This window comes from Rhamphochromis longiceps, linkage group LG20 (assembly GCF_057381845.1).
Source record: "Rhamphochromis longiceps isolate RC_006_pf linkage group LG20, R_longiceps_female_GT1.1, whole genome shotgun sequence".
NCBI classification, from domain to species: domain Eukaryota; kingdom Metazoa; phylum Chordata; class Actinopteri; order Cichliformes; family Cichlidae; genus Rhamphochromis; species Rhamphochromis longiceps.
The window spans coordinates 14,851,582-14,876,235 of NC_140576.1; the positions used below are offsets into that span (position 1 = coordinate 14,851,582).

Here is a 24,654-nt window from a genome sequence, read left to right on the forward strand (position 1 = left end):
AGACCTTTGAGGTGTTAGCCAGGTTCATTTTATTCAGCAGATGTTCCAACAAAGGTTTAGGAGTAATCAACTATGTACACAAAAAATTTTGTTTTCAAATAAAACCAATCAAATGTTGAAAAGAAATACTGACATTAAAACAAATAATAGAACAAGTAAAGATGGAAATTAGCAACTATTTGCGTCGAGGACCGGACATAGCGATGGAGCATCGGCGTCTCATCGGATCTGGAAAACAAAAAAATATTATGTAACGCCAAAAGAATCAAATACAAACACGCTGATTAGATAGAGTGTATCATGCATGCTTCTCATCAAACTGCCATATTTTTTTCCAGGTCCTGAGGCTGAAAACAATGAAAAACAAATAAGAATAAAAAAATCGCCTTGTGCAATACCACAAAAGGCCACTAGATGCTCAACAAACACTTGAGCTTTTCCCCTATTCCCACTGCAAACAGTCATCCAGTCATTGGAGTGTCAATAAACTATTTACTCACTAACAATCAATGATAAAGTAATATCTAAATAAGCTGAAACAGCTGCTTATTTGAAGTATTACAGAATTTTGCTCATTTTTAACCTCCTAAGACCCAAACTCTTTCATGGCAAGTATTTTTAATTTCTCTTTGATATTTGGGCTGATTGGAACCTGATGAATGTAAAAACAAAGAATTTCCTGATTTCTGTTTCTAAGAAAAATTAGAGCCACATACATTTGTTTAAAATTTAGATAAAACAGTGGCAGTATAATGTCCTCGTAAGTGGATATCAGGCCCTTGTAGAGCAAGATTTAGTATTTTGGTCTAAATAACCCAAAATGTGATGTGATGCCAGGTCCTAGGAGGTTAAAGCAGTTCTGATTATGTTCATTTCCAGCCTCAAAGCCTTTTTTTCTTGGACTACTAGAGTTTCCAGAACCATCAAGTCAGCCTGAAACCAGCGGTTAGACCTCACTGCTCTGAAGCCGCCTCGTGTAAGAAAGCACTGATGAGGGAAGAAGCTGTACCATGCAGCTTGCAGAGCAGAGTCCCAGAGGTGCTCATTAAAGTTTCACTACATTTGTAATATATGTGCTTAACAATTTCCATGCAATTTTCTGCATTTAAAAATTAAATGCATGCCATAAAGTGAAAAGCATCTTCTCAGTCACAATGTGACAGTACAAAGCTCTGGACTTCCTTCCAGCATCCCTCTGAACAATTACAAAGAAAACTCGTGCCACAAATCATCCTGTCAGCACGCAGCAATGAGCCTGACGCAGGGAGCAGAAATATCATTACATTTCTCCCATGCTGTTTCTCTTCACTGACTCATCATTGAATCCAGGAGCAACTTTAAAACCCTGCTCATTACTCAGGCCACAGCTACAGTACCACAGCTTTCATGTAGAGCAGCTTGCTCTGACCTTGGATTTTCCCCTTTATTATGCTCTTATAAGGATGCCACAGGATCAGACTGCCAGGTACACTCATAGATTTCCCATGATGCACTGAGCAGTATACATGTACCTTCTTCTTTTCACTCCTCATGTGCTTTTGCCAGCACTGCATGTCATTAACTCTTGTCTCACTGTGCTCTTCATTTTGGTCTTTCCTTTCTCCTCACCTCATTCAGCAGATGGCTGGCCCTGTCTGACCCTGGTTCAGGGTCACTTCCTGTTTAAAGGGAGTTCTTCCCATCCTGCTTTTCACAGGTAATCCAATATTTGGGGTTTTTCTCTCTAATATTGTGGGGCTTTTATGTCCCATATAGAAGCGCCTTGAGATGACTGTCACTGTGAAACAGCACTATATAAATACAACTAAACTGAAACTGAACTGCACACATGGAAGATATATTAGAGTAATGAGGTCCAGTCATCTCCCCTCTGCCTCGCATTCTGGTGCTCCACCTGCAGTTAATGATGAACCTGAGAAAAGCTGGGTCAGCTTCAAAGCTTTGCTTGCAGCGTTGGTGGTGAGGCCACACAGAGCCAACGAGACTCCAATTTAAAATGAAACTGGGGAAATAACCAGCTGATTAATTTTTGCTTGGCAGAAATGACTCTTACCGTGTATTTGTCCCATTTCTTCTCAGGATCGTATGGCTCCCAGCGACTAGCAGGGAAGATATGCTTGTTCTTCTCATACCAGCTCCTCAGCACCACTTTCCCTGCATGAGACTTGAGGTAAAAGAGCAAAGCTGCACTTAATATTTTTGTTTGTTTTCACAATACAGCATGGGTGGAGAATACATTTTACAGAGATATTCAGACATTTCTGTCCCTAAAACCAGTCAGGACAGCCAGACCTCCAAAGCCTTCAACGATACACAATCCATATGACATCAGACCCCCACTGCTCAGTTTGTGGGTACACAGTGGATTGGACCCATGTGTCTCAGCCACATATGCTTGGCAAGTCAACAAGTCCAAACGTGGCTCTAGGGTGTGGTATTGGTTTCTTCTACATTAGTGTCAGTGTAAAGATGATTTCTGGGTAAGCAAAATCTGTTTTCAAACTCTGAAAACACAACTGCAAACTACTCAACATTCTTCCTGTCAAAGAGGACAATTTAGGACATTTTAAAGGATTTTTATCCTTCTAAATTAAGTGAAGAGAAAAAAAATCCTACTAATACATGATGAAGAGACTGACTCATTTCAAGTTAGACGTTGCACAGGACAGTAAACTATTAAATTAATGCTGTTTTTACATTTTACAATCAGAATTCAGTGACTTGTGATACTTTTAGACTCCGACACTGATGTATCAGTCCAATTAACAGTGTGTGTCTGTGTCTATTTTTGTGTCAGTTTTACATTTTATCTCCATTTTGGTCCAGAATTGATGCTTGCTTAATTTTTTCAGTCTACCTATATGTAGCGCGCTGCCTTGTTTCTTCTGTTTGCTCTCTCTCTGATCTCGGCTTGTGTCTGACTTCAACATCACACTCTTTCTGTTCATTCCTCTATAATCTTATAAACTCCCTTTCCTGTATCAGATACACAAATATTTCATCTTTCTTATGAGTATTTCTAATCAAAGCAACTGTAGAAACAGACTTATGACATTTCTTTTTTTGAGTACTTTAGGAGTAGCTCTAATCAGCTAAAAAAAAAGGAAACCATTTCCCATAAACTGTTTTTCCCCCTCACCTCATCTTTCTCCACAGTGGCATCATTGACCAATCGGATATCATCGTGGACATCAAAGCTGAACAGAGGGCCTGCGGAGAAGAAATATCAACTGGGTGAAAAAGCAGAAAACTAAGAAGCATGAGGCATTTAAGAAAGAAAGAATTTCCGACACATAATTGCCTCATGATAATATAAACTACAGAGACTATAACATCCCCCATGGGCCCAGATTTAACCCCTATAGGGCTGGTGGAGGGACTCTCTGCTTTTGTTTCCAAGCTTCTTAGACTATCAAAGTGCAGTGATTAATGAGACTCTGTTAGAATGAAGCCTGAATGTTATAACTAGTGATGGGATTTCCGGCTCTTTTTAGAGAAACAGCTCTCTCGGCTCCGAACCGGCTCTTCAGGTTGTTTTGTTGCGTTAATTAATTTATTATTAACAACAATATAAAATTATGCACAAAAAGAATGTTGAAATTATTTTTAAAAACTGTTCATTTACCTGTTACCACACACCAAATCTGGTCGATGGTACTTCCTGGCTTGTGTAGCCACTAGTTAACAAAAGCTCAACACTGCGCTCAGCATCCTGGAGCACTTCTGTTGTGCTTCGGAATTTGCATTTGTTTTGGAGTTTGTACTAAACTAAATAAACTATAAAATACAAAAACCAACTATTTACATTTCAACTTTTAACTATTTAAATTTTCAGCTTTTTCCTTTTAAACACATTTAAAGTGAAACAGCACAAAACACTGCAAACCACAACACAATTAAATATATATTAAAATATGCAAAACAAAAAAAAAAGATGCACATTCTCTGTCATATGGGCCGGGGATGATTTTTTGGGAGAGTGTTTTCCTGCTTGGAATTCCATACACAGGATTCACTGCATGAATAAACTTTCTGAATCCTTTATCATCCGCAACTGAACAATAGTTGTGGATGATTACTATACCTTTCTAATGTGACGTTGTTGTCTCTTTCTCTCTCTCTCCCTCCCGCTCTGTTCCTGTGCTACTGCGAGTGTAACTACCGCCCCTCCCCCCTCTTCCCAGCGCAAAGCACAAGGCTTGCATGCGGAGTGAAGCGGAAAAAAAGTGCGAGAGGGGGTGAGAGAAAAAAAAACAAAAAAAAACACGACTTGCATCGTTGACTTCAAAGATCCGGCTCTAAGAGTCGTTTCGTTCGCGACCGACACATCACTAGTTATATCAGATTAGGGGTAGCCAAATGTGGACAATATTCCTGGTCTCGCGCTTTTCTCTTTAGACACCCGCAGTCTAAAGCAACAACATACAAACATGTCCAGAATAAAATCCCCCGTCCACTTATCGCGATTGGACGAGCTGTGCTATTTAACTTTAAATTGAATATGAAATATTGTGTAAAAAAGGAACGACACAAAATGCTATTAGTTTAAAAACAAGGATTAATAAACACTAAACCACAGTTGATTTCTAACAAAACATTCTGGTTTAATGAGGGACTATTTATGTTTGGGCCTTTGTGTCACATGTCACTGTGGCTTGGTTCATCTTTTATATACACTCTATAGCACAACAAAAATGTTTTATATTAGAGCTTTTCTATCGTCTGTAGCAGGAAATTGGGATATTGGATGTCAACAGTGTGGAAGCTGTTGATGCCTGATTACCTGATTTGCCTCTGGCTTTGGTCACAATGAAGTCATAGAAACTGTGATGCTGAAGGAGACAAGGAGACAAACAACTTTACATCAAAAACAAAATTCTCTTTCTGATTACAATCTACTAGTGTGACTACACTTAACTATCAAAGTGAATTTGAATGGCGCACAGGTGTTTAAACAAGAGAGGGAGGAAAAAAGGGAAAAAACAAAGTTAAGCAAAGGTTTGGCAGCAGTTAACTGGGTGTGTCACAGCACTTACATGTGGGATTATCAGATCTTCTTTAATGTACATCAGCTGCTCTACTCCAGCAGATCTGTGGAAAAAAATCCCATTTATCATTTTGTCACATCCATTAACTCCAAGGTGCCTTTTTTTTAATGTCTCCATGGGAACTGAAATAAAACACTGGGGCTGACAGCAATGCTTCAGTTTATCACTCTAGCGTTAAAAGATGGAGAAACTGAGAAGGACACATGATGTGCGCCAAGTCAGTTCTGGCAAGTCAGAAATTGGCCAGCTGTTCACTGCAGGAGGTCTCTTACAGACAGCACTTACACCACTGTCAAAGCTTTTTTGCAACTGTTTGGCTAAACTACAGAAAAGCTTCTATTTGGGCTGATGGAAAATATTCTTTTATTTTCAAACTCCCCTAAAATCTTTTTTTCCTTACACAGACAACATCTTAGTTTGTTTTTCTTCACTCTACTTTTACTCATCGGTGTCAATTTCAGCTGATGCCGCATTCAGTTATATGATGGCCTGTAGTGATGAACACTCCCACCATGGAACCTTCTTTTCGTATGGCATAACTGCAGCTACTTTTGTAAATACCTGCATTCTCAAACAGTCCGAGTGAAAAACAAAAATGATCCTATTTTCATGTCTAAACTCACCGGAGCTCGCTGAAGTCCTTTCTGAGGACTTCCAGGGCTTTCTGCAGGAAGTTCTGAATGGTGTTACCTTTCTTCATCTGAAGCAGAAATACACAAACGGAGAGAAAACAAAAGCATGAGGAGAGAAACCGGTGTGTAAAGTGTTGCTACGCACGGTGCAGATAACATTTTTTTTCTCCTTAAAAACCTCAGTGCCAGTTGGTTCAATCTTTACCTTGACAGTTTTCCGATGTCCAGAGCCGTCCCAGTAACTGAACGTAATCTCAATCTCTTCATCTGATGACACAGATGTACAGTTATTACAGATTTAGAGAGACATAGGGTTGCGCACTGCTGTACTGCCACACTGATTTCATAATAATGCAATAGCAACTTTTTAATTAGGATGTTCGTTTTCAGATCACCGGGGCCCTGCAGCCTGATGCACACTGCACCCAGCCCCTGCAGTGCCTTCTAAAAGTAATGAGGCCCCAAGAGGGTGAGTCTGGGTTGTATGGAAGCCCCAAACGCAATTTCATTGTTCTTGACAATGACAATAAATAAATAAATACTAAAATACTAAATACTAGTGGTGGTAATCCCTGAACCAGATGGTAGACACCAGAGGTGAAGGGAGCTTTCAAGCTAAAGCAGGAGTCTTATCGAGTACTGCCCGAGAAGAGTTTGGCTGTGGCGGTTGCTGGTATGGGACGGTTCAGTGAAGTTGTACAGAAAAAAAAGAGTTGAGATCACAGCGATCATGGCAGTTGAACTTTGACTGTTTTCATTGTACTAGTTTGCGTGCAAATATAGAGACCTTCAGAGCTTTTCAGTAAGCCATTCATTCAACGGCTCTGGGGATTTCAGGAGGAAAACAGTTCCCATTGTTATTTAAAGGTTGTGAGATGACGGTTAGGCGGCTGGGTCAGAGCAAACAGCGATGTGCACAGCACCTTGTCACACTGCCACTAGCACAGTGACACTCCCATTGCAAAGAACTAAAAAACATGCTGGGCTCAGGGGAAAACACTTTGGTCGGCACTTCACTTTGAGGAAAGTGTCAACTGTCCTCACGGAAAACATCCAAAATGGATCATTGTGTAGCTCCTGCCTGCCTCCTTGTATTCAGTATTAAAGTGATCATCATTACTTACTTTGTAATCCTGATACTCACTCTTAATTTTCTCCTGTTTGAGCTCCCACTCCTGCCTGAGCTCCTCTCTGAGCCGGTTCTCCTCCTCCTGAGTACACAAAGCCCATCAGTGGAGCAAAAATACTTACAAACAAGTTTTACATTTAAAGACGATCAGATTACAGAAGATTGACAACACCACCAACTGATCAACAGTGACACCAACTCTTAACTTTTGAGCTCCAATTATTCAGAAATCTGTTTGTTATTTTGCTGACATGGACAACTGACAGTGAAGTGGAGCTACTTGTGGAGAGGTAATCATTCATCACTTCTTAGCCTTCGCGTTTCTTAAGATTTGCAGTGTCTGGCAGCTTGCCAGGTAAAACAGAGCACAGCTGAACATACATGCAGAGCTAAGAAGAGCCAGAAGTGCAACCATATTATGTTATCACACGCTCATGGAGTTAATGTGATTTACAACCACCTCACCTCTCTGTCTCGATCAGGCAGGAAACTTGTGTCCACATCTGGATTTTTCCCCAGTTTTTTCTTCTTGACTGGATCTACAAGACAAAACCAAAGATCAATAAGAAATCATGTGACATCTAGATTATTTATGTTTTAGCAGTACAAGAAAAAAAAAAATCACAGTTATTAAGCAGACTTTAAAATCCAAGACTGTGTTAGTCACCAAGTCTAATTAAGACTCTTACAGTCTCTAATGAGAAAGACCAAACCAAGTCACTGTATACATGAAGATAGACAAGGCCATCAGTCGAATTTCCCAGAGGAACCCACCCGAGGGATTAATAAAGTTCTATCTTATCTTATCATGACTGAAACCCCATTGTGGAGACGTAAACTGAGGCCATCTTTGAGGGGTGGCTCAAGATTTTCGCACATTAACTTTTGATCTTTCTGGAATTTTATTTGGCAATAAGAAAATAACTGTGATCACCACCATCAGTCTGCACTTGTTGCCTCACGGTAGTGACGAAATCTCTGAGTGGGGTGTTTTGTTACCTTTAATCTGTATGAACACACAGAAAAGACTTTGGCTGCTCCTGCACCACTGCTGCTCTTAACATAACTCTTATGCTTACACGTGGGGTCTGGCCAGCAGTACTGAGTATTATCAATCCCTCTAATCTGATGATCTAAACGACTTGTAAGGAGTGACGTATAACTAATTGTATAGTTCAGAAAAAGAGAAGCGACAAATCAACAAGTTCAAATTAACCTTTAACAAGTATAACGAGATCTCTGCCGTTTCTGGAATTCAGATTAGTCTCCCTGCAGGGCTCGGTCTGAACATGTTCATTTCAGCAGTAAGGCTCTGACCTAATCTAACAGATTTAGAAGAGATTTTAAACAAAGTTACAGATAAAGAAAGAAAACTGCTTCAGATGACTGAGGCCTTAACGTCCCAAACAGAACGAATGCTCACAGTCTTGCTCTTCCTCTTCATCCTCCTCCTCCTCTTCCTCGTCCTCGGGATTAAATGACAAGCTGGCTATTTTCCTCTTCTGCTCCTCCTTTCTCTTTTTCTCTTTCTGCTTCTCGAGCTTGCTGGAAAGAGAAGAGAAAATATAAATATTGACCCATCGAGACACAAGAGGGTGTCCGTGAAAGCAAATACTTACAGTCAAACAATTATTTGCTGCTGAGCTGAGCTAGAGCCCAGAAAAGAAAATTTACTGTTTACACGCTGTGATAAGCTGCTTGTAGGTTTCATATGTTTGGCAACGCAATTCAGGTTGGACAGCACCAAGGAGTGTTATTCATCTGTATTTTATTTGGGTCCTTAGAGGGACTGTTTAGAGTTTCCTTAAACTGTTCACACACACGTATTTAATGATCTGGCAGCATTCGTTCACAAATGCAGAATTACTGCCAACTTAGTAAGAATACACATGTGAGGCATCTGGTGAGAATTTTAAAAACAAAAATTTAGAAGAGTTTGTTTCCAAGAAGCCCAACATTTCAAAAACAGGATCTGCAGGTCGGTGCACAGTCTGCATTCTTTCTGTTTCATCTGCACGGAGACTAACAGCCAAGATTTAAAAAAAAGAAAACATTGATTTCAATTCAGCTGAAGTGAAATTATTACAGTGCACATAACTGAAGCGAGGAAGCTCCTGAAGTAGAAGGGTAACGTGTTGCTTACCAAAAAGGCCAAAAAGCTAACAATTTCCATGGGATGTACACACATCAGATACATTTCAGAAGAACTGAACTCAGGAACTACATTCACTATCCATCAATGTAAATTAGGCCATTTTAATAGTTTGATAAGCCAGTAAACAATAAACCAAAACAAAAAGGTACATCACAATTTTCTGTGACGCAGATGACATCTTCCACAACTTTTAGTCCAAAACTCAAAGATAGCAAATTTTGTAATCTGGTATTTAAATGTTTGGTATTTATGTTTAGCAATTATTTCCCAGAATTATTAGCCTGAAAAATGTGTGGGTATCTCACAAGTAGAAGGTTAAAAGTAAGAAAGGAAATAAATAAATGAACTTTTTTTTTTAAATGTGATCATTTGGCGGCCTCTTCTGGGGGGAGCAGGGTTTGAACCACTGCTGCTGGAACGCTTCCTTTTAGACCACATCATTAAGCAGTACACAAAAGGACACCCCACAGCTGGTTCTCTGACATTTACTGTCATTACTTCCGGCGCCGCTCCGAGCTGGCAGCCAGTATCAGCAGCTCCGACCTGACCGAGTCCTTTTTTCTCTTTAATAGTTGTTTCTTTGTTGTTCTTGTGTTTCTTGTTTTTGGACTGTTGTCCCCACAATGGAGCTCAGAATTCTATGGACAATCGTGTTCTTTATTATATTTTTTACAGCAGGCTGTGAGGTCCTGCACACTGTAACCAGCAGACTCCAAACACAGCACCCTCAGGCCCTTTTCCTGATCTCTGGGGGCTTTAATCACATCACATGTCCTCCACTCTCCCCACCTTCACCCAGTACGTCACCTGCCACACCAGAGACAATAAAACATTGGACTTATTGTATGCCAACACCAAGGAGGCATACAGCTCATCACCTCTCCCTCCCCTGGGGGGCTCAGATCACAGCCTGGTTCATCTCCAGCCTGTGTATAAACCTCTAGTACACAGAGAAACAGTTGTGAAACACCCATTAAGCAAATGGTCGGCAGAGACTGAAGAGGCCCTGAGGGACTGTTTCCGTTCTACTGTGTGGGACAACCTCTGCAGCCCCCTGGAGGATGACCTCAACAGCATCACAGACTGCATTACAGATTACATGAACTTCTGTGTGGACAACACCGTACCCATACTCATAAAGGTACGGTGTTTTTCTAACAACAAGCCATGGATAAATCCTGAAATTAAGGCTCTCCTCAAGGAGAAGAAGAGAGTCTTTAGATCTGGAGACAAACAGGAGCTGAGAGTTGTTCAGAAGAAGCTGAAATGGAAGATAAGGCAAAGGAAGGAAAACTACAGGAGGAAGATGGAAGAGCAGCTGCAACAGGACAACTTCAGAGGGGTTTGGAACAGCCTGAAGACAATCTCAGGACAAAAACCAACCCCCAGGCTGCAGGAGACTTGGGGTGGGTGAATGACCTAAATAAATATTTTAATAGGTTTGATCAACCACCCACCCCTCCCCCAGCATCGTCCCCCCTGCTGCAATCTCCCTCATCTTCAGGGCCTGCCTGTCTTTCATCACAGGACTTCACACCTCTCAGCTCCCAGTCATTACACCCACCCCCGGCTTCTATAGACTCCAACATACACCCCCCTCCCCCAAAATCCACTCTTTCTATCTCAGCACTTCAAGTGAGGAACGAGCTTCGCAAGATCAAGGTGCGAAAGGCTGCAGGTCCAGATGGCATCAGCTCCAGGCTCTTGAGGTGCTGCGCAGATTAACTGTGTGGCATCCTAGGATATCTGTTCAACCTGAGCCTGTCACTGGGGAAAGTACCACAGCTGTGGAAGACCTCCTGTGTGGTACCGGTACCAAAGACCTCCCATCCCAAGGACCTCAGCAGCTACAGGCCGGTAGCCCTGACATCACATCTGATGAAGACCCTCGAGAGGTTGGTTCTAAACCATCTGCGCCCCCTGGTGAGTTCTTCATTGGATCCGCTGCAGTTTTCTTACCAGCCTGGCATCGGGGTGGAGGACGCCATCATCTACCTCCTGCACCAAGCTCTGACTCACCTGGAGAAGCCTGGAAGCACTGTGAGGATCATGTTCTTTGATTTTTCCAGTGCTTTCAACACCATCCAGCCACGACTTCTGAGAGACAAGCTGGAGCTATCGGGAGTGGACCACCACATGTCCTAGTGGATACTGGACTACCTCACAGAACGCCCACAGTATGTGAGGACACGGGGCTGTGTCTCTGATACGCTGGTCTGCAGTACGGGGGCCCCACAGGGAACTGTGCTGGCAGCGTTCCTCTTCACCCTCTACACTGCAGACTTCTCCATCAACTCCCCACGCTGCCACCTACAGATGTTCTCTGACGACTCTGCCATAGTCGGCCTCATCCCAGGTGAGGACGACTCAGAGTACAGACAGTGGACTCTGGACTTTGTAGACTGGTGTCAGCAGAACCACCTGCTGATCAATGCTGGGAAAACCAAGGAGTTGGTGGTGGACTTCCGGAGACGCAGACCCACCACACTGACACCAGTGAACATCCAGGGAGTGGACATTGAGATAGTGGACTCTTATAGGTATCTGGGTGTTCACCTGAATAATAAACTGGACTGGAGCCACAACACTGATGCTCTTTACAGGAAGGGTCAGAGCAGACTCTACCTGCTGAGGTCATTTGGAGTACAGGGAGCGATTTTGAAGACCTTCTATGACTCTGTGGTGGCATCTGTCATTTTTTACAGTGTTGTATGTTGTACGAGGAAGGACATTTCTGCAGGTCCTTCCTCCCTGCAGCTGTCAGACTATACAATCAAAACTGCTCCCAACAATCACAGATGTTTACATCTGCGCTGTAACTGCAATAATTCAATCAACCAATTCGCACTACAACCTGGTTTGCCTCTTATCTGTAGTTAATTTTATTTTATTTAATAACTGTACAGTACTCTGTTTATAGTAACCATTGTCCTTAATGTAAATATCTAAGAAAAATTGTGTATGTTTCTGTTCTGTGTCCTGTTTGTATATGTGTCTTTCTGGCTGCTGTTACAACCAAATTTCCCCTTGTGGGACAATTAAAGAATTATTCTATTCTACTATTCACACACCACACCACCAAGGAGAGTTAGATCAGCCAGACCAGATGCTACATTATCTGGATACACTTATCCTAACTTGGGTAATCCTCTCATTAATCTCAGCGTTTCCCCTGCACATTCGCACGACAGGGCTGACCCTGGTTGCATCTAACTAATCGCAAATATGGATAAGTATCCTCGCAGCAGAGCGACTGATTTCATAAAAGAAGATCAAATTATAGTGCAGGAAAATATGACGAGGTAAAACACATAATAGAAACTGAAATTCACACGGCGATGTGAGTGTGAGGAAAAGCACTGTGGAGTGTTACAGTATTAAAAATGTGCACTTTAACTGCTCCGGTCAGTAAGACTGGAAAACAGCTGCTATATTCAGAAGAAAGAAAACAAAACTGACTGTGTGAGTCAACAGACTTATCAATATCACAACTCTATCAATAGGACATGAGAGAATCTGATGGATAGCAATCAATTATTTCTGCAGCATCGGTGCCGTTTAAGAGAATAAAGAATTCATATTAAAAGAAAATTCAAACGTAGGCTTAGTCTACATGCAAGTTTGATATGAGGTAAGCAAATACAAACAGGCGCTATGTCATATATTAATTGATTAATAATTAATTAATTATTGCTCATAGAATAAAACTGCTGTAAAACCATTCGCAGACAATAGGAATCAAATAATAAAGTGGTGTTTAAGAATCTATGTCCATCTGTGCTCGTTGGGCAAATACAAAAACTTTAGACCCTCCTCCAAATGTCCACGCCCAGAAGTCTGGCTGATCTTCTGGGAACGGTGACGCTAATTTCTGGAAATGTAGTTGTTGTTAAATTACTGGAAATCCAGCTGTTTTCCTCAACCAAGGTTGAAACTTGAATTTAACCAGATAAGACTGAATCCTGGATCGTAACAGAGGCCCCAGAGCATCAGTAAGAAAAACTCACAGCTGGAGTTCCTTGGACTGCTCCTTCTTGGCCAGCTGTTTCTCTCGCTCTTTTACCAGCGCCTCCTGCTTGGCTTTCATATCATTCAGTGTCACCAGACCTGATCAAGAGATTTAAGAGAACAAAGAAACAAACAAAAACCACAACAGGTAAATTTAAAAGTAAGCAAGAATGCCAGAAACAAATCATCCTAATCTAAATATAACACAACACACTCACCAACTGTGCTGGACTTCAGCTCTGCCTCTACAGCATCATAGTGAGCCGAGAACTTCTTGTCAATGTTGGACTTGACCATGTTGTCCTATGAGAAAACACACACACACAGTGAAGGCTCAGTGAGGAGCAGGTCAGGCATGTTGTTATCCTGGTGTGGTCACAATATTAGAACAGATCAGAGAGCCCTTACAGCCTTTGTCTCAAAAATCTTAGAATTCAAACAGAAATTTGGACAAATCTCTCATTTTAAACATTTTTTCCCATGTTTTATGCGATTGTAACGGTAAAGTAGTTTGTTTCGTGTATAAATACCTGGATCGAACTACATAAAAAAAAGTTAATTATGTATCTGTGTCTGTGTATCTTGATGACACAGCAGATTAGCTCATAATACTGCTGATCACCATAAGCTAAACTCAGCACAGTAGTAATACACAGTACAACTGTCTATAAGTGGTGCTACATTTGTATTGTGCTTCTTTGTTACTTTATCTGCACAAATAAGAAAAAATGTTAGAGATAGCATTTGATCTTTGCCACCACTACCTAGATTCAAATATTGTACAGGCGTGTAGTTTAAGGAGCTTAAATAGCAATACAATATTTTGTGAGAGATGTATGCCCTCTAAAATCATCACAGATCCATCCTGGCCACCCCACGGACAATTTCCTGGCTCCGCCACTGTCCTTCACTCGCTTTGCTCCCGGCCTTACGCGACTGCGTTCTGTCGTTTTGACCACTTATAAACGGCTAAAGTAGCTCTCATTGACACTGAACTATTATTGGACTTGTTATAATCAAGGGGGAGAAGTTCCAAACCTCTGCAATCTTCTGCTTTAGTTGCTCCAGCTGCTCTCTTTCTTTTTCACGCTTCTTCATGAGCTGCATGGCCCTGCCAGCCTCACTGGCAGCGCCTTTGTACTGCGCCATGTTTTCAAAATGAGCTTAAAAAGATATTTGTTCAAATACAAGATTAATAATAAAATCTCTCAGAGACTTTTCCAGAACTGTAAAGACAGCGTATCTCGCAAATCACAACAAGAAAAATGGCGACGGCGAAGTGCATGCCGGGTAGTTACGTATTAAACGATGCCTTCAAGGGCTTCAGGGAAGCTCGGAATAATTGTGGAAAAAAAATTTCTCTCTCGAAGCAATTAACACTAAGTTCGCATGCTTCAACTACTGATTAAGCAATCAATCAAAATGTTCTGATTAATTTGTGAAAATCATCCATAGTTTTTTAGGAAAAGCTGAAAAAAAGCCCCAAAGCCAAGTTTGAAACAAATGAATAGGACTTATATTTTTGCTTCATAAATTATTTTTAAGACGAGATAATTATTTGAACATTTATATTTTATAGTATGTGTAAACTTTCTACTTAAAAAAAAAAACTAACTAAAAACAAAATATTTGTGACCTTAATATTTCTTGAAAGTTGTTTGATTTACACTCATATCTATTTCATTTTGGAAAATAAATAAATACCCAATATAAAAAAAAATACCCGTGGAAGTCTTGACATTTTTATTTGTAGTTTGTTTCAGCTTTCATACAAATAAACCAGAAATCAAATGATTAACAACAACAACAACAATAATAATAGTAGTAGCAGTAGTAGCAGTACATTTCTTTATAGCCTGATGGTGGAAATAATAGCAGAAATTGGTTTACATGTAGAAAACATTTTGAGTAGGATTAACAGAGCAGGTTAATAAAACATAAATAAAAAAAAACATGAAGAAAAAGAAAGAAATGAGAAATAGGCCCCCAATTTAAGCATTCACTCAGTCACCCACTGAGTGCATATCTTGCATTCATACTGTGTCTTTGTCTTTCATTTGAATCCAGTCCTTGTTCGACAGTGAAATTGCGATTTGGCTGCAGCAGAGAGCAACAGATGCACAGAATGGAGAGATGACAACGTTGACGGCACACATACACAAGGACCGCAGGCATGGAAGGAAAGTGTTGCTCAGCTGTATGCAGGGAACCAGAAACCTAGGCACAGACAAAGATCAGAGTAAGTTAGTGAAGACGGCTTAGGCAGCAGAAACACCTGTGTAATGTGTCTGAACACTCATGTGGCAAACAGCTACAGGAAGAGAGGCTGAGTTTCTCAGAAGTAAAGAGGGGCAGAAGTTCACCAGCTTGCAAAAATAAATCTATAAATTGTGAAACAATTGTTCAAACACCAGTAACAAAAACACAAGACTTGTCCAAAGCTGCAACAGCTGCACATTTACAAAGATTTTACATATCTCATCATCTATAGGACATAATCAAAAGATTCACACAAATTGGAGAAATTTCTGCGCGCATGTAACAAAGCTGAAAATTTGTACTGCTGAATATCTGCTGGCTGTGGTGCGACCACACTTGCAGTACAACAACAACAAAGTCTTATTTGACCCAAAAATCCTTTTACATTTATAAGTGAGACATCTGCAATACTGCTAACAGGATAGCCAAGACTGTAAATAAGGTTTCTTTTGCTTGTGTATGGAAGAGGATTAGGGCCACTGGAAAAAGAAAAGTGGGCTCTTCCGTACTTATGACCTTAGTCCACTGAGGTTTCATTTTAGTGAACCTTCCTCAGTGTCTAGAAGAGAGTTTTATTCATGTGACATTGGTATAATGTCAAGCAGGAATCTGCAAAGAAAGCTATTAAACATGTGACTGTCTGCAAACGTATTTCTGCACATGTGAATTGCGCCATAAAGAACTGCCCCTGCCCCTTAGTCCTAATCCTAACTGTATACACACAGTAAAACAGGATGCTGGTATGAACTGGGCAGAGACGAATATGTAAGGGGTTACGTGACAACTTTGTCCATCTCTGATATATAGTCCATGCACTCAAATGTTATATTGAACATGTTTTAAAGTAGAGACTGTGTCTGATGTTTCATTAGAGGCTAACTACACTCTTTCTTGCTAGGAAAAAAAAAACATGCCAATAATCCTAATAATACTGTGGATGTGTGTTTGTGGTTATTTGCAGATAAAGCAATGTGTGTCCAGAGGAGAAATATTTAATAACTCTCCAACATACCAGACATGAAGGCAGGCAAGAATGGCCAGGAAAATGCCACAAACGAGAGCGCAGGGCACAGCAAAAAGCAAGGAGAGGCACTGGTACGTCCAGATACGAGCATTCTCAAAGCCAGTGACGCTGTAAATCCACACTTGGTCTATGCTGTGAGGTTTGCTGGGTTCTGCCAACACATCACTGACCTCCACCTGTAAAAGGTAACAGGAGAGAACGCTGAGGCTGAACACAATAAACTAGCCAAAGTTAATTCTATTTTTATCAGGATAGTTTCAACTGCTATCTTGATCAGTTAGATCTTTAACATGACAACCATGCACAATGTGCTTTGGGAACATGCAGGTTTTGGTTTGTGTATCTGTACTGAAAGCTATTTCATTCCTATTCCTAGATATTCCATTATAACAGAAATAATTTATTATATTTTATGTTTTTTCACTCAGACAACTCATGTTGGAAACTATGTTTGCAGCAGGAAATTATCTGGAATATCTGTATCTGAGCGATCACTCTGGGAATACCATTCACAGCATTTCTGGTCAGCTTAATGTTATATTAAAAATGATTAAAAATGATCTAGTTAACTTCAAAATAAAACAATATAAAATGATTTAAATTCGTTTTATTATCAAAATGTCACAAAGTTTGGGAAAATGAAATGTGTCATGTCTGGCTTATCTGAGGTTTTCTGTTGCATTAACTCTTTCAATCAATAAGGGTTATTTCACTGCTGTTTTGTTGTGTTCTTTGGGGTTTTATTTGTGTCATCTATAGATTGTCCCATTTAACTCTTTCCAAAGAGAAAGAGCCCCCTCCCAAAAAAGCCAAAAAGAAACCCAGGGGAAAAAAAAAATAAACAGGGACATCTGTCTGTCGGATGGGAAAATGAGGGTGAAAATGATTGTGTAGCCTCACAAGTGTGCAGCATTTTAAAAACCAAGATAGTCTTATAAAGAGTGTACAAATTCCCCCAAAATACATTTTTATCTCAGATATTTTGTCATAGATATAGATAACAGTTCTGAGACTGGTCAGATCCAATTAGAAGGTTAAAAAAAACAATTTTCTGGTAGGACTGTGTCTATGCATGTGACATCTGGATTTTAGGACTCAAGGGCAGATGTTGTGACAAAGCAGACTGATAATAAAGAGAACAAACATCAGGACCTTTAGGTGCTGGTTGATACCATGAGGATCCCTGCTGACAGGACGAGTAGCTGCTGCTGTAGGAGGAGCAGCAGGTGGAGCTGGAGCTATGGGTGGAGTCGGGGCCCTGGGCGTAGTCAGAGCTCCAGGTGGAGTTGGAGCTTTGGGTGCAGGGGTTGAGGATTTGGATGCAAACTCTGGGGGAGGAGGGGGAGTGTTTATCTGTTCTTCCCCTTCGTCGTTTTCATCGCTGTCGTCAATCTTACACTCCACCAGGCAGTCGTCGCTCACCATCATCATCTTCGCTAAAAGCAAATGTAAATGTTTGCATTCGAATCACGCAGAATTGTTGAAGCCAACTAGATTCAACCCACAGACAGAGAGACTCACTCCTCCAGCTGATTGCAGGCCAGTGTAAAAGCGAGCTGAGCTCTGGCACTTCCACCTGTTCTTCAGCCTCCCGAAAAAGAAGTCAGTCCAAAATCTGTAAATAGCAGCTGGTAATTTTAAGACGGCATTTTTAAATGGAAAGCTCTGCAGTGCGGCCAGTGGTCGCATTAGATACAGTGCAGCCAGTGGTCGGATCTAACACGTGTGCATTTAGAACATTTCTATCAAAAAGGTGAAAAAATATATCGGTGCGTCCTATGAAACTTTCAATTCAAGATTTACGATTCACCACAGAGACAGCAAAGATATGAATAAATCATGTCTGACTTACCTTTTTTTTAAAAACAAAATGCTATCTTAATCCTTTCTCACTGACAGAGACCCTCAGAGAGAGAGAAAGATGGGGCAGGGGTGCTCTGCTTAGTGCTAATCTGAAATGTCAATGAGATCAGTTCAACGGCTTCATCACAATGTCCCTCGAAGCTGAAGTGGAATTTACAGGACATGCAGAGACACAACACAGACACCTACAGTGTCTGACACCGACTTAGTGTGTCAGGAGTGCAAATGCGGTACAGTAGCTCTCTATGTGTGTGTGTGTGTGTGTGTGCGTGTGTGTGTGTTGGGTGGCTGTGTCAAGGGGTTATTTTAGGAGAAGGAGCAGACGGGTCCGAATGATCGCATTACAGAATTGGTGTGGTTTCCTAAAACAGAAACAATGACACATGCACCCACAGAGACCAATTATGTCGTAAACATGTTTCAATTAACATTAATACAACACTGATTCACCACAGTGATGAGTCAGACTGCAAGAGAGACTGTCACACGCAGGAAGTTGGGGTTGCTTATTTTTCCAGAGGCAAAATCTTTGAGTGACTACTGGACAGCCATGTTCAGAAGCACAGCGCAACCACTTGTACCCCCATCATGCCCGAGTTCAGCTGAACCACGTGTGGCAGTCACACCAGTCAAATGAACAACAATCCCCTTAAATACAACAACAATCTGTTAACCATTCATCACTTTGTCATCTTTATTCATTTTTTTTAACCACATATACAGTTGGACGCAGTAAACTTAGTGACATCATCGAACAGTGATCCAGAACAACAGGGTGTTTTAACCATAGATGCAGAATCAATAAAAGAAGGGAAAACAAAACAACTCTTCTTTCATTTTTCCAATACTGAAACACAAAAAATGTGAGATGATGTATGTAAGATTTTAAAATGCTTTTAGAGTCAAAGGAGCTGTTCACCTCGCTGCAGGAATCCTGAAACACGTTTGAATGGGACCTGTGGGGAAAAAACATGCTTCCTGGTCCTAAAAATAAAGCCAATGCAGAAGTGCCTAAAAACCTGCATTCTCTCTGAAGGCCACCAGATGGCAATAGCTGTTGTTGAAAAAGACTGTAGGGGTCTTTGGGTAAAACTTTAATTTAGTCACTTGTTTTGGGTCATATACAATAATAATAAAAAGTAAAATCTTGGTTATATCATGTCTCAAAAAGGAAGATTAGCAGTGGCATTTTCTGCTCATGCACTGTCTAACGACTTGTCAGGCACAAGATATTGAGCAATGAGCAAGCAGTTTCACTGCTGCTTGTCCTCATTGGAGCCAGTGTCTTGCAACCAAGATGGCGACAACAGAAATGTTCATCTTGTGGCTTCAAAACGGGACCTCAGACACCAACAGGTGACATCACGGTAGCTACGTCCATGTTTTATAGTGCCTATGATGATGCCATAAACACAGCAAGGGGGGCCCAAAGTGTGGATGAATGAGACAAGAGTTTCAATTGTGGCACCAAAATGGCGCCATGGTGTTCACAGTTTAAATCAGAGAAAGAGTCGGACACCTCTCTGATATAGGGGCCGTTTTGGCTCTCGAGACAAGGGCACAGTTTCCAGCTGAAGAGTAAGTCGACCTAAGACCTGAGAGAAAACCTTTTCTTATTCCTTCTAAGCCAAACCTGAGTTAGCCTGTCCTTAACTCTGCATAAGCCCTGAGATTTGGCCAACATATCAGGCCACGTCACATATGAAGGGGAATGTGTTTTTCTTCTCTGTGTTTTTTCAACACAACATGCTGTTATGCAAAGACCAAGTATACCAACCTCAATGCTAACAGCGTATCTAGCTAACACACACAGAGTCTCAAAGTGTTCAGTTTTCAATAAATTAATATGAAATAAAAAATCAACAGAATAATAAATGTAAATGTTAAGTTGTAATTTGTGAGATGATTTAGGATATAAACATTATAAAAAGTTGTTTGATCATTTTTTTTTAGCTTGAAAGGAATTTTTCAAAAAATATTCACAAAATATTAAAAAAAACCTTTTTGTTTCATTTTTTTTCTCCAATAACACACTATTTAATGACAGAGGTGTTTTTCCACTACCTTTTTTTTAGCAGTATGCTACCGTCCTAAAGCAGCTAACAGCTAACCTTGCTAGCTGTTGAGCTAGCAGGGTTAGCTGCTAACCAAACCAAACCAATTCTAAATTAGCTACTGCTGTAACTCCAATAAACTTATTTTATATAAAGCAACAAATATGATGTGCCTAGCATGTTGTTCTCCAAAAAGAGTCAGCTGGAAAAAACAAATGGGTTAGACAGTAAACTTTCGTTAACTGGTGAAGTAGTTAGCTGATGTCATGTTTAAAATCGGCCATTTCCTGTTCCATACAAACCATATTGGATCAGTGTTTTTCCAGGTATACTGCTAATAACTTAAACTTTCTAAATGAGGCCTGTTCACTCAGTTGTAGCTCATATCACTTCGGGATAAATTTCCCAGGACATTCACTCCTGAGAAAATTGACAACATTCCTAAATATTTATCACTTGTAAATATTCCTTTCCACTGTAGAATGATGGACTTCAGACTGTTTGGAATGTGTAAAAAAAACCTTTCCAGACTGATGGACAGCAACAGATGCCTCCCAAGATCATTGCAGATGATACATGGTGACACTTGCTTGTTGATTCAGTTAATCAGGTGGATTTAAATAGCAGCACCTGGACACTATTTCTGTTACTTCATATGAAAGCAGTAAAGGAGTACTTAATTCTTCACACACTTCAATACCTCAATAAAATGTGTTGTATTTTGTATTTCATCTGAGGCTTTATTTACTTAATTTTAAGATCTGCTAAAGATTATTTTTATTATGCAGTGATGTGTCAAACCTTTAGAATTGAAACAGGGAGCACTTTCTTTTTATCATGCCACAATGTTTTGCTGCTAATACTGAACACTTTGGGTTCCATACACATCTGCCTGGGTCACATTTTTATTATAATATGCAGAATTGAAAATTATCAGATCTTTTCAAGTGAATTAAACATGTAGAGTAAAAGATGTGAAGGCACTCCTAGACACAGGCCCCAGATCAGTTTTCTTTTCTCTTTTAAATAAGGAAAAAGGTTTTTGGGTGAACTGATCTCAGACCTGCCACTAGGGGGCAGTTTTAGTCTTCTGTTGTTGATGTACAGTTAGTATCATGGCAACTGTGTTTAAATAGTCAGTCTGGTGAAGTCACATCCCTGATTGAGAACAAAAGCAGACCAGGCCATAAAAAAACAACAACAAAGCAAAAAAAGAGACCAAAACCAGACACACTGGACATACACGGCACAGAGAATAGTGGCACTATGAGATGGCAGAGACTCACTTATTATACACGTGTCCAAAAAAAATGGGAAAAAACAGAAGAAAAAAAATCAAGATCTTTCCCAAATGCACAATTGGCATCAGCGGGATAATTATCATTGTCAGACAATGAATCAATAATTTCCTGGCTGTCCCCTCCTTAGTCTCAGTCCACCGGTCTGAAAAGGGCCCGTCCCCTGAGACCGAATCCTGCTTTTTTGGCCACAGGGGCAGCCTGAGGAACAGAGGAGGAGGTGGACAATGAAGAGGAGGAAGAGGAGGGTGCAGGGGCTGCAGTGGCCACAGGTGCAGTGATGCCGGACCCCTGCAAGGGAGGCTGGCGAGACAGGAGCTCCTTGAACACCGAGTTCATCTGACGGTTGATCATCTCCTGAGAGAGCGAGAGGAGGAGGAGGAGGAGGGGAGGTGAACATCAAAGTTTTTCTGTTACATACTGCATTATTCTACTGCTGCATCCTGACACTGTTAAAGACTGGAAGGTCCTTTTTTTTCATCACTTTTTTGTGAAGGCTCTAACTTGGAATCTCATAACTGAGCGACTCTGAAGGTGGAGTTTTGTATACAAAGTCAATTTAATCTAGACTTTAACAGAAAGTCCACTGACTGAACAACATAAGTTGCTGGTGGTGTTCTCACTGCAGAATGAATTCACTCTCACATCTAACATCATAGTTACTTACTCAGAATCAAGAAGTGATGTGATCCAAATATCATATAAAGCAGCGGTCCCCAACCCCCGGGCCACGGACCGGTACTGGTCCGTGAGTCGTTTGGTACCAGGCCGCCAGAGTTGTGGCTCGGGTGTAAATTTTAAGGTTTTCGGGGGCTTTTATCGTTAACTCGGTTTCCCGTGTTGAAGTTGTGTGTCTTATTTTGAAAGAAATATTTATGCGTTACCATAGCGACCAGAGAGCTTTAAGGGGCAGAGAGGAGGATGTTATTCTCAATGTTGTTGGTGCATTTCAGGATGCTGCTAATAAAGTTACACAATCACACAGTGAATTTGCGTTTATTATTATATTTACAAAATACCACAGTTTTTGTCTTGATCGTATCATTTTATTTTGTTGTATTTATCACAGACACCTTAAAGGCCCGTCCGTAAAAATATTGTCTGACATTAAACCGGTCTGTGGCGCAAAAAAGGTTGGGGACCGCTGATATAAAGGACCATTTCCAAGAAAATGGATGGTGTCATTCTTTGTTTAGATTATTGGAGTGTTTTATCACATGCGTTACTTGTCCAATTTAACAAGGATGGAAAGAGTATGAGGAAATTGCTCTCAAGAAGTAATGCTACACAACCACACACTTATTATGTGAAAACATGCTTTGATTAAACATTACTGTATGCTGGGAAATAATTATGTGATGATAGTAATGCCTTAGAGCAGTGATTGATCATGCATGGTTTGCAGTGGTGGTAAGTGGTTAGTTAAGTTACTGTGCAGGTTGACAAAAATGCGTCACTTGGAACAAATATGGCAACTGATTGTTTAAATGAATTTTTTTAAAGCAATCTGAACTAATAAATGAAATGAACTAATAAAAACAGCCGTGATGAAGACCTCAGAGTTTCAGTGGGCTCCAGAGGATTTTCAGATTTTTCTATCTAGAGCCCTTCTCTGTAAAATAAAAAGTACTTCCCCTCTCTAATCATCAGTTCTGAATATATATAACCGCCTTTCTCACAGTTGCATTAGTGGTGTTAACCAGAAAGAAGAGCAAAAAAACCCCCAAAGCCCACCACGGCTGCTTTTAATAGTCTTTATGTAGTAATACCAACCTTCATAAATTGCACCAACATCTACTTTTAGACTATGTGAGTGCATAATAAACCCCCAGTAAAGCAAGCCAGGACAGAGATGCAACTCTAACATTTTAAAGCAAAAATAGACCTGCAGCTGTGAGCCACAATGCAAAAGTCTCTAATATAAATCTAACGTCAACGAGCAAAACTAGCAAGCTAACACTCGTCAGATGAAACATCGTAAAAAAACACCACCAGCAAAGTTACTGCTTCATATTGTGCATACATTTGAACTTCTGGATGTTTTTTATAAAAAGTCATACCCACATTTTAGAATTTTTCGTAATGTAATGCTTTTGTTTTGGTTGTTAACAAAGGGTTGAATATGTTACACCGCTAACCTTATCAATTGGTGTTCTTTCTGCCTGAATGAATGGAGGTCTGTCAGGGGGTCTGAAGTTTCCCTGTCTCAGAGTGTCCAACGTGTGCCTTCGCTCCTGAGACCTGAAAGAAAAAAACATAAACAGCTTAACAGAGATGTTGAAAGACACGGGCAGATGCCACCTCTGATCTGAACCTTACTTTAATGTGTTGGAAAAGTTTCTCTCCATCTTCTCACACTATAAAGACTAAAGTTTTGGGCTTTGCCTCATTTATTCCACAGCTGAATTGTGCAATTGTGGAAAGCAGTGTTCTGACCTGCTATGTTACTTTCTATGCTGTAGCTCTGCTTTTCCACAATCTGATTCCGAAATCCACAAATTCCTCATCCTCAGCAGCAGAAAGTGCTGCTCCCGCCTAAACCTGTAAGCAGCTGCAGCTCTTCTCAGAAATACTGTGGAGATGAGCCAAATCGACAAATTTCTGCATCAGTGTGTCGGGCTACTGATACAAAGACACAAGGACACCGGCACCATGAAGTAAAACTAAAAAATACAAGAGTAGTGACTAGCAGTTTAACCCAGAATAGTGCACTGTTATTAAGAGTTCTGAAACATTAAAAAAACAAAACAGACAGCCGCTCTACTCTTAAGATTAGGCTTAATTTCCTTTTTGACAAAGCTTATAGTTAGGGCTGGATCAGGTGACCCTGAACCCTCCCTTAGTTATGTTGCAATAGGTCTAGACTGCTGGGGGCTTCCCATGATGGACCGAGTGTTTCATCTCCATTCACCTTTTTTTACTCTGTGTTTATACACCAGTCTGCATTTAATTATTATTATTTTTTATTATTAATCACCCACAGCTTGTCTTTTATTCCTCCCCCAACTCCCCCACCCCCAACTGGTCAAGGAAGATGGCTGCCCCTCCCTGAGCCTGGTTCTGCTGGAGGTTTCTTCCTGTTAAAAGTGAGTGCTCAATCCTAGCATTCGTTTCAATGTCTCACCATGGGATGCTCCTCCCTGCGTATTTCTCAAAAGCAACAGTCTCATTCCACCAATCCTGA

General features: G+C 40.6%; 3 protein-coding genes across 5 annotated transcripts in view; all 3 read right to left on the reverse strand.

The window, feature by feature from the left end:
* Positions 1 to 12: 12 nt before the first annotated feature.
* fam50a (family with sequence similarity 50 member A) lies at positions 13 to 14,250 on the reverse strand. The gene is made up of 13 exons (XM_085393466.1): positions 14,011 to 14,250; positions 13,191 to 13,275; positions 12,972 to 13,071; positions 8,233 to 8,354; positions 7,275 to 7,348; positions 6,825 to 6,891; positions 5,886 to 5,947; positions 5,672 to 5,748; positions 5,037 to 5,091; positions 4,784 to 4,832; positions 3,140 to 3,210; positions 2,054 to 2,164; positions 13 to 228 (listed from the first exon to the last, which is right to left on the reverse strand). The coding sequence occupies exons 1-13, from the start codon at positions 14,119 to 14,121 to the stop codon at positions 220 to 222; spliced, it is 993 nt and encodes a 330-aa protein (XP_085249592.1). The 5' UTR covers positions 14,122 to 14,250; the 3' UTR covers positions 13 to 219.
* A 450-nt stretch (positions 14,251 to 14,700) lies between these two features.
* cav4b (caveolin 4b) lies at positions 14,701 to 18,373 on the reverse strand. 2 transcript variants are annotated; one of them, XM_085393862.1, is made up of 5 exons: positions 18,108 to 18,373; positions 17,777 to 17,870; positions 17,408 to 17,686; positions 16,244 to 16,431; positions 14,701 to 15,189 (listed from the first exon to the last, which is right to left on the reverse strand). In XM_085393862.1, the coding sequence occupies exons 3-5, from the start codon at positions 17,684 to 17,686 to the stop codon at positions 15,006 to 15,008; spliced, it is 651 nt and encodes a 216-aa protein (XP_085249988.1). In that variant the 5' UTR covers positions 17,777 to 17,870; positions 18,108 to 18,373; the 3' UTR covers positions 14,701 to 15,005. The 2 variants fall into 2 exon arrangements, with proteins under 2 accessions (XP_085249988.1, XP_085249987.1); XM_085393861.1 differs by having other exon boundaries at positions 17,408 to 17,691; positions 18,108 to 18,371.
* A 430-nt stretch (positions 18,374 to 18,803) lies between these two features.
* Positions 18,804 to 24,654, reverse strand: part of LOC146645093 (SLIT-ROBO Rho GTPase-activating protein 3-like) — a 31,348-nt gene continuing 25,497 nt past the window's right edge. For both annotated transcript variants that reach the window (XM_085393806.1, XM_085393805.1), the window contains exons 23-24: positions 23,609 to 23,711; positions 18,804 to 21,827 (exon numbers count right to left, since the gene is read on the reverse strand). In XM_085393806.1, the coding sequence (XP_085249932.1) occupies positions 21,603 to 21,827; positions 23,609 to 23,711 (328 nt within the window). In that variant the 3' untranslated portion in view covers positions 18,804 to 21,602. The remainder of the gene's footprint in view (positions 21,828 to 23,608; positions 23,712 to 24,654) is intronic.

What these genes read in the sequence shown, in the direction of transcription:
- fam50a (XM_085393466.1), bottom strand. Translation starts at nt 14,121, where the DNA reads ATGGCGCAGTACAAAGGCGCTGCCAGTGAGGCTGGCAGGGCCATGCAG. An exon ending in TGAAGAGGAAGAGCAAGACT is followed by an intron (nt 7,349 to 8,232) that starts GTGAGCATTCGT and finishes TTTGTCTTGTAG; the next exon opens with ATCCAGTCAAGAAGAAAAAA. An exon ending in CAAACAGGAGAAAATTAAGA is followed by an intron (nt 5,948 to 6,824) that starts GTGAGTATCAGG and finishes CTGTGTCATCAG; the next exon opens with ATGAAGAGATTGAGATTACG.
- cav4b (XM_085393862.1), bottom strand. Translation starts at nt 17,686, where the DNA reads ATGATGATGGTGAGCGACGACTGCCTGGTGGAGTGTAAGATTGACGAC. An exon ending in GTATCAACCAGCACCTAAAG is followed by an intron (nt 16,432 to 17,407) that starts GTCCTGATGTTT and finishes TACCTTTTACAG; the next exon opens with GTGGAGGTCAGTGATGTGTT. An exon ending in CTTGCCTGCCTTCATGTCTG is followed by an intron (nt 15,190 to 16,243) that starts GTATGTTGGAGA and finishes GTCTGTGCCTAG; the next exon opens with GTTTCTGGTTCCCTGCATAC.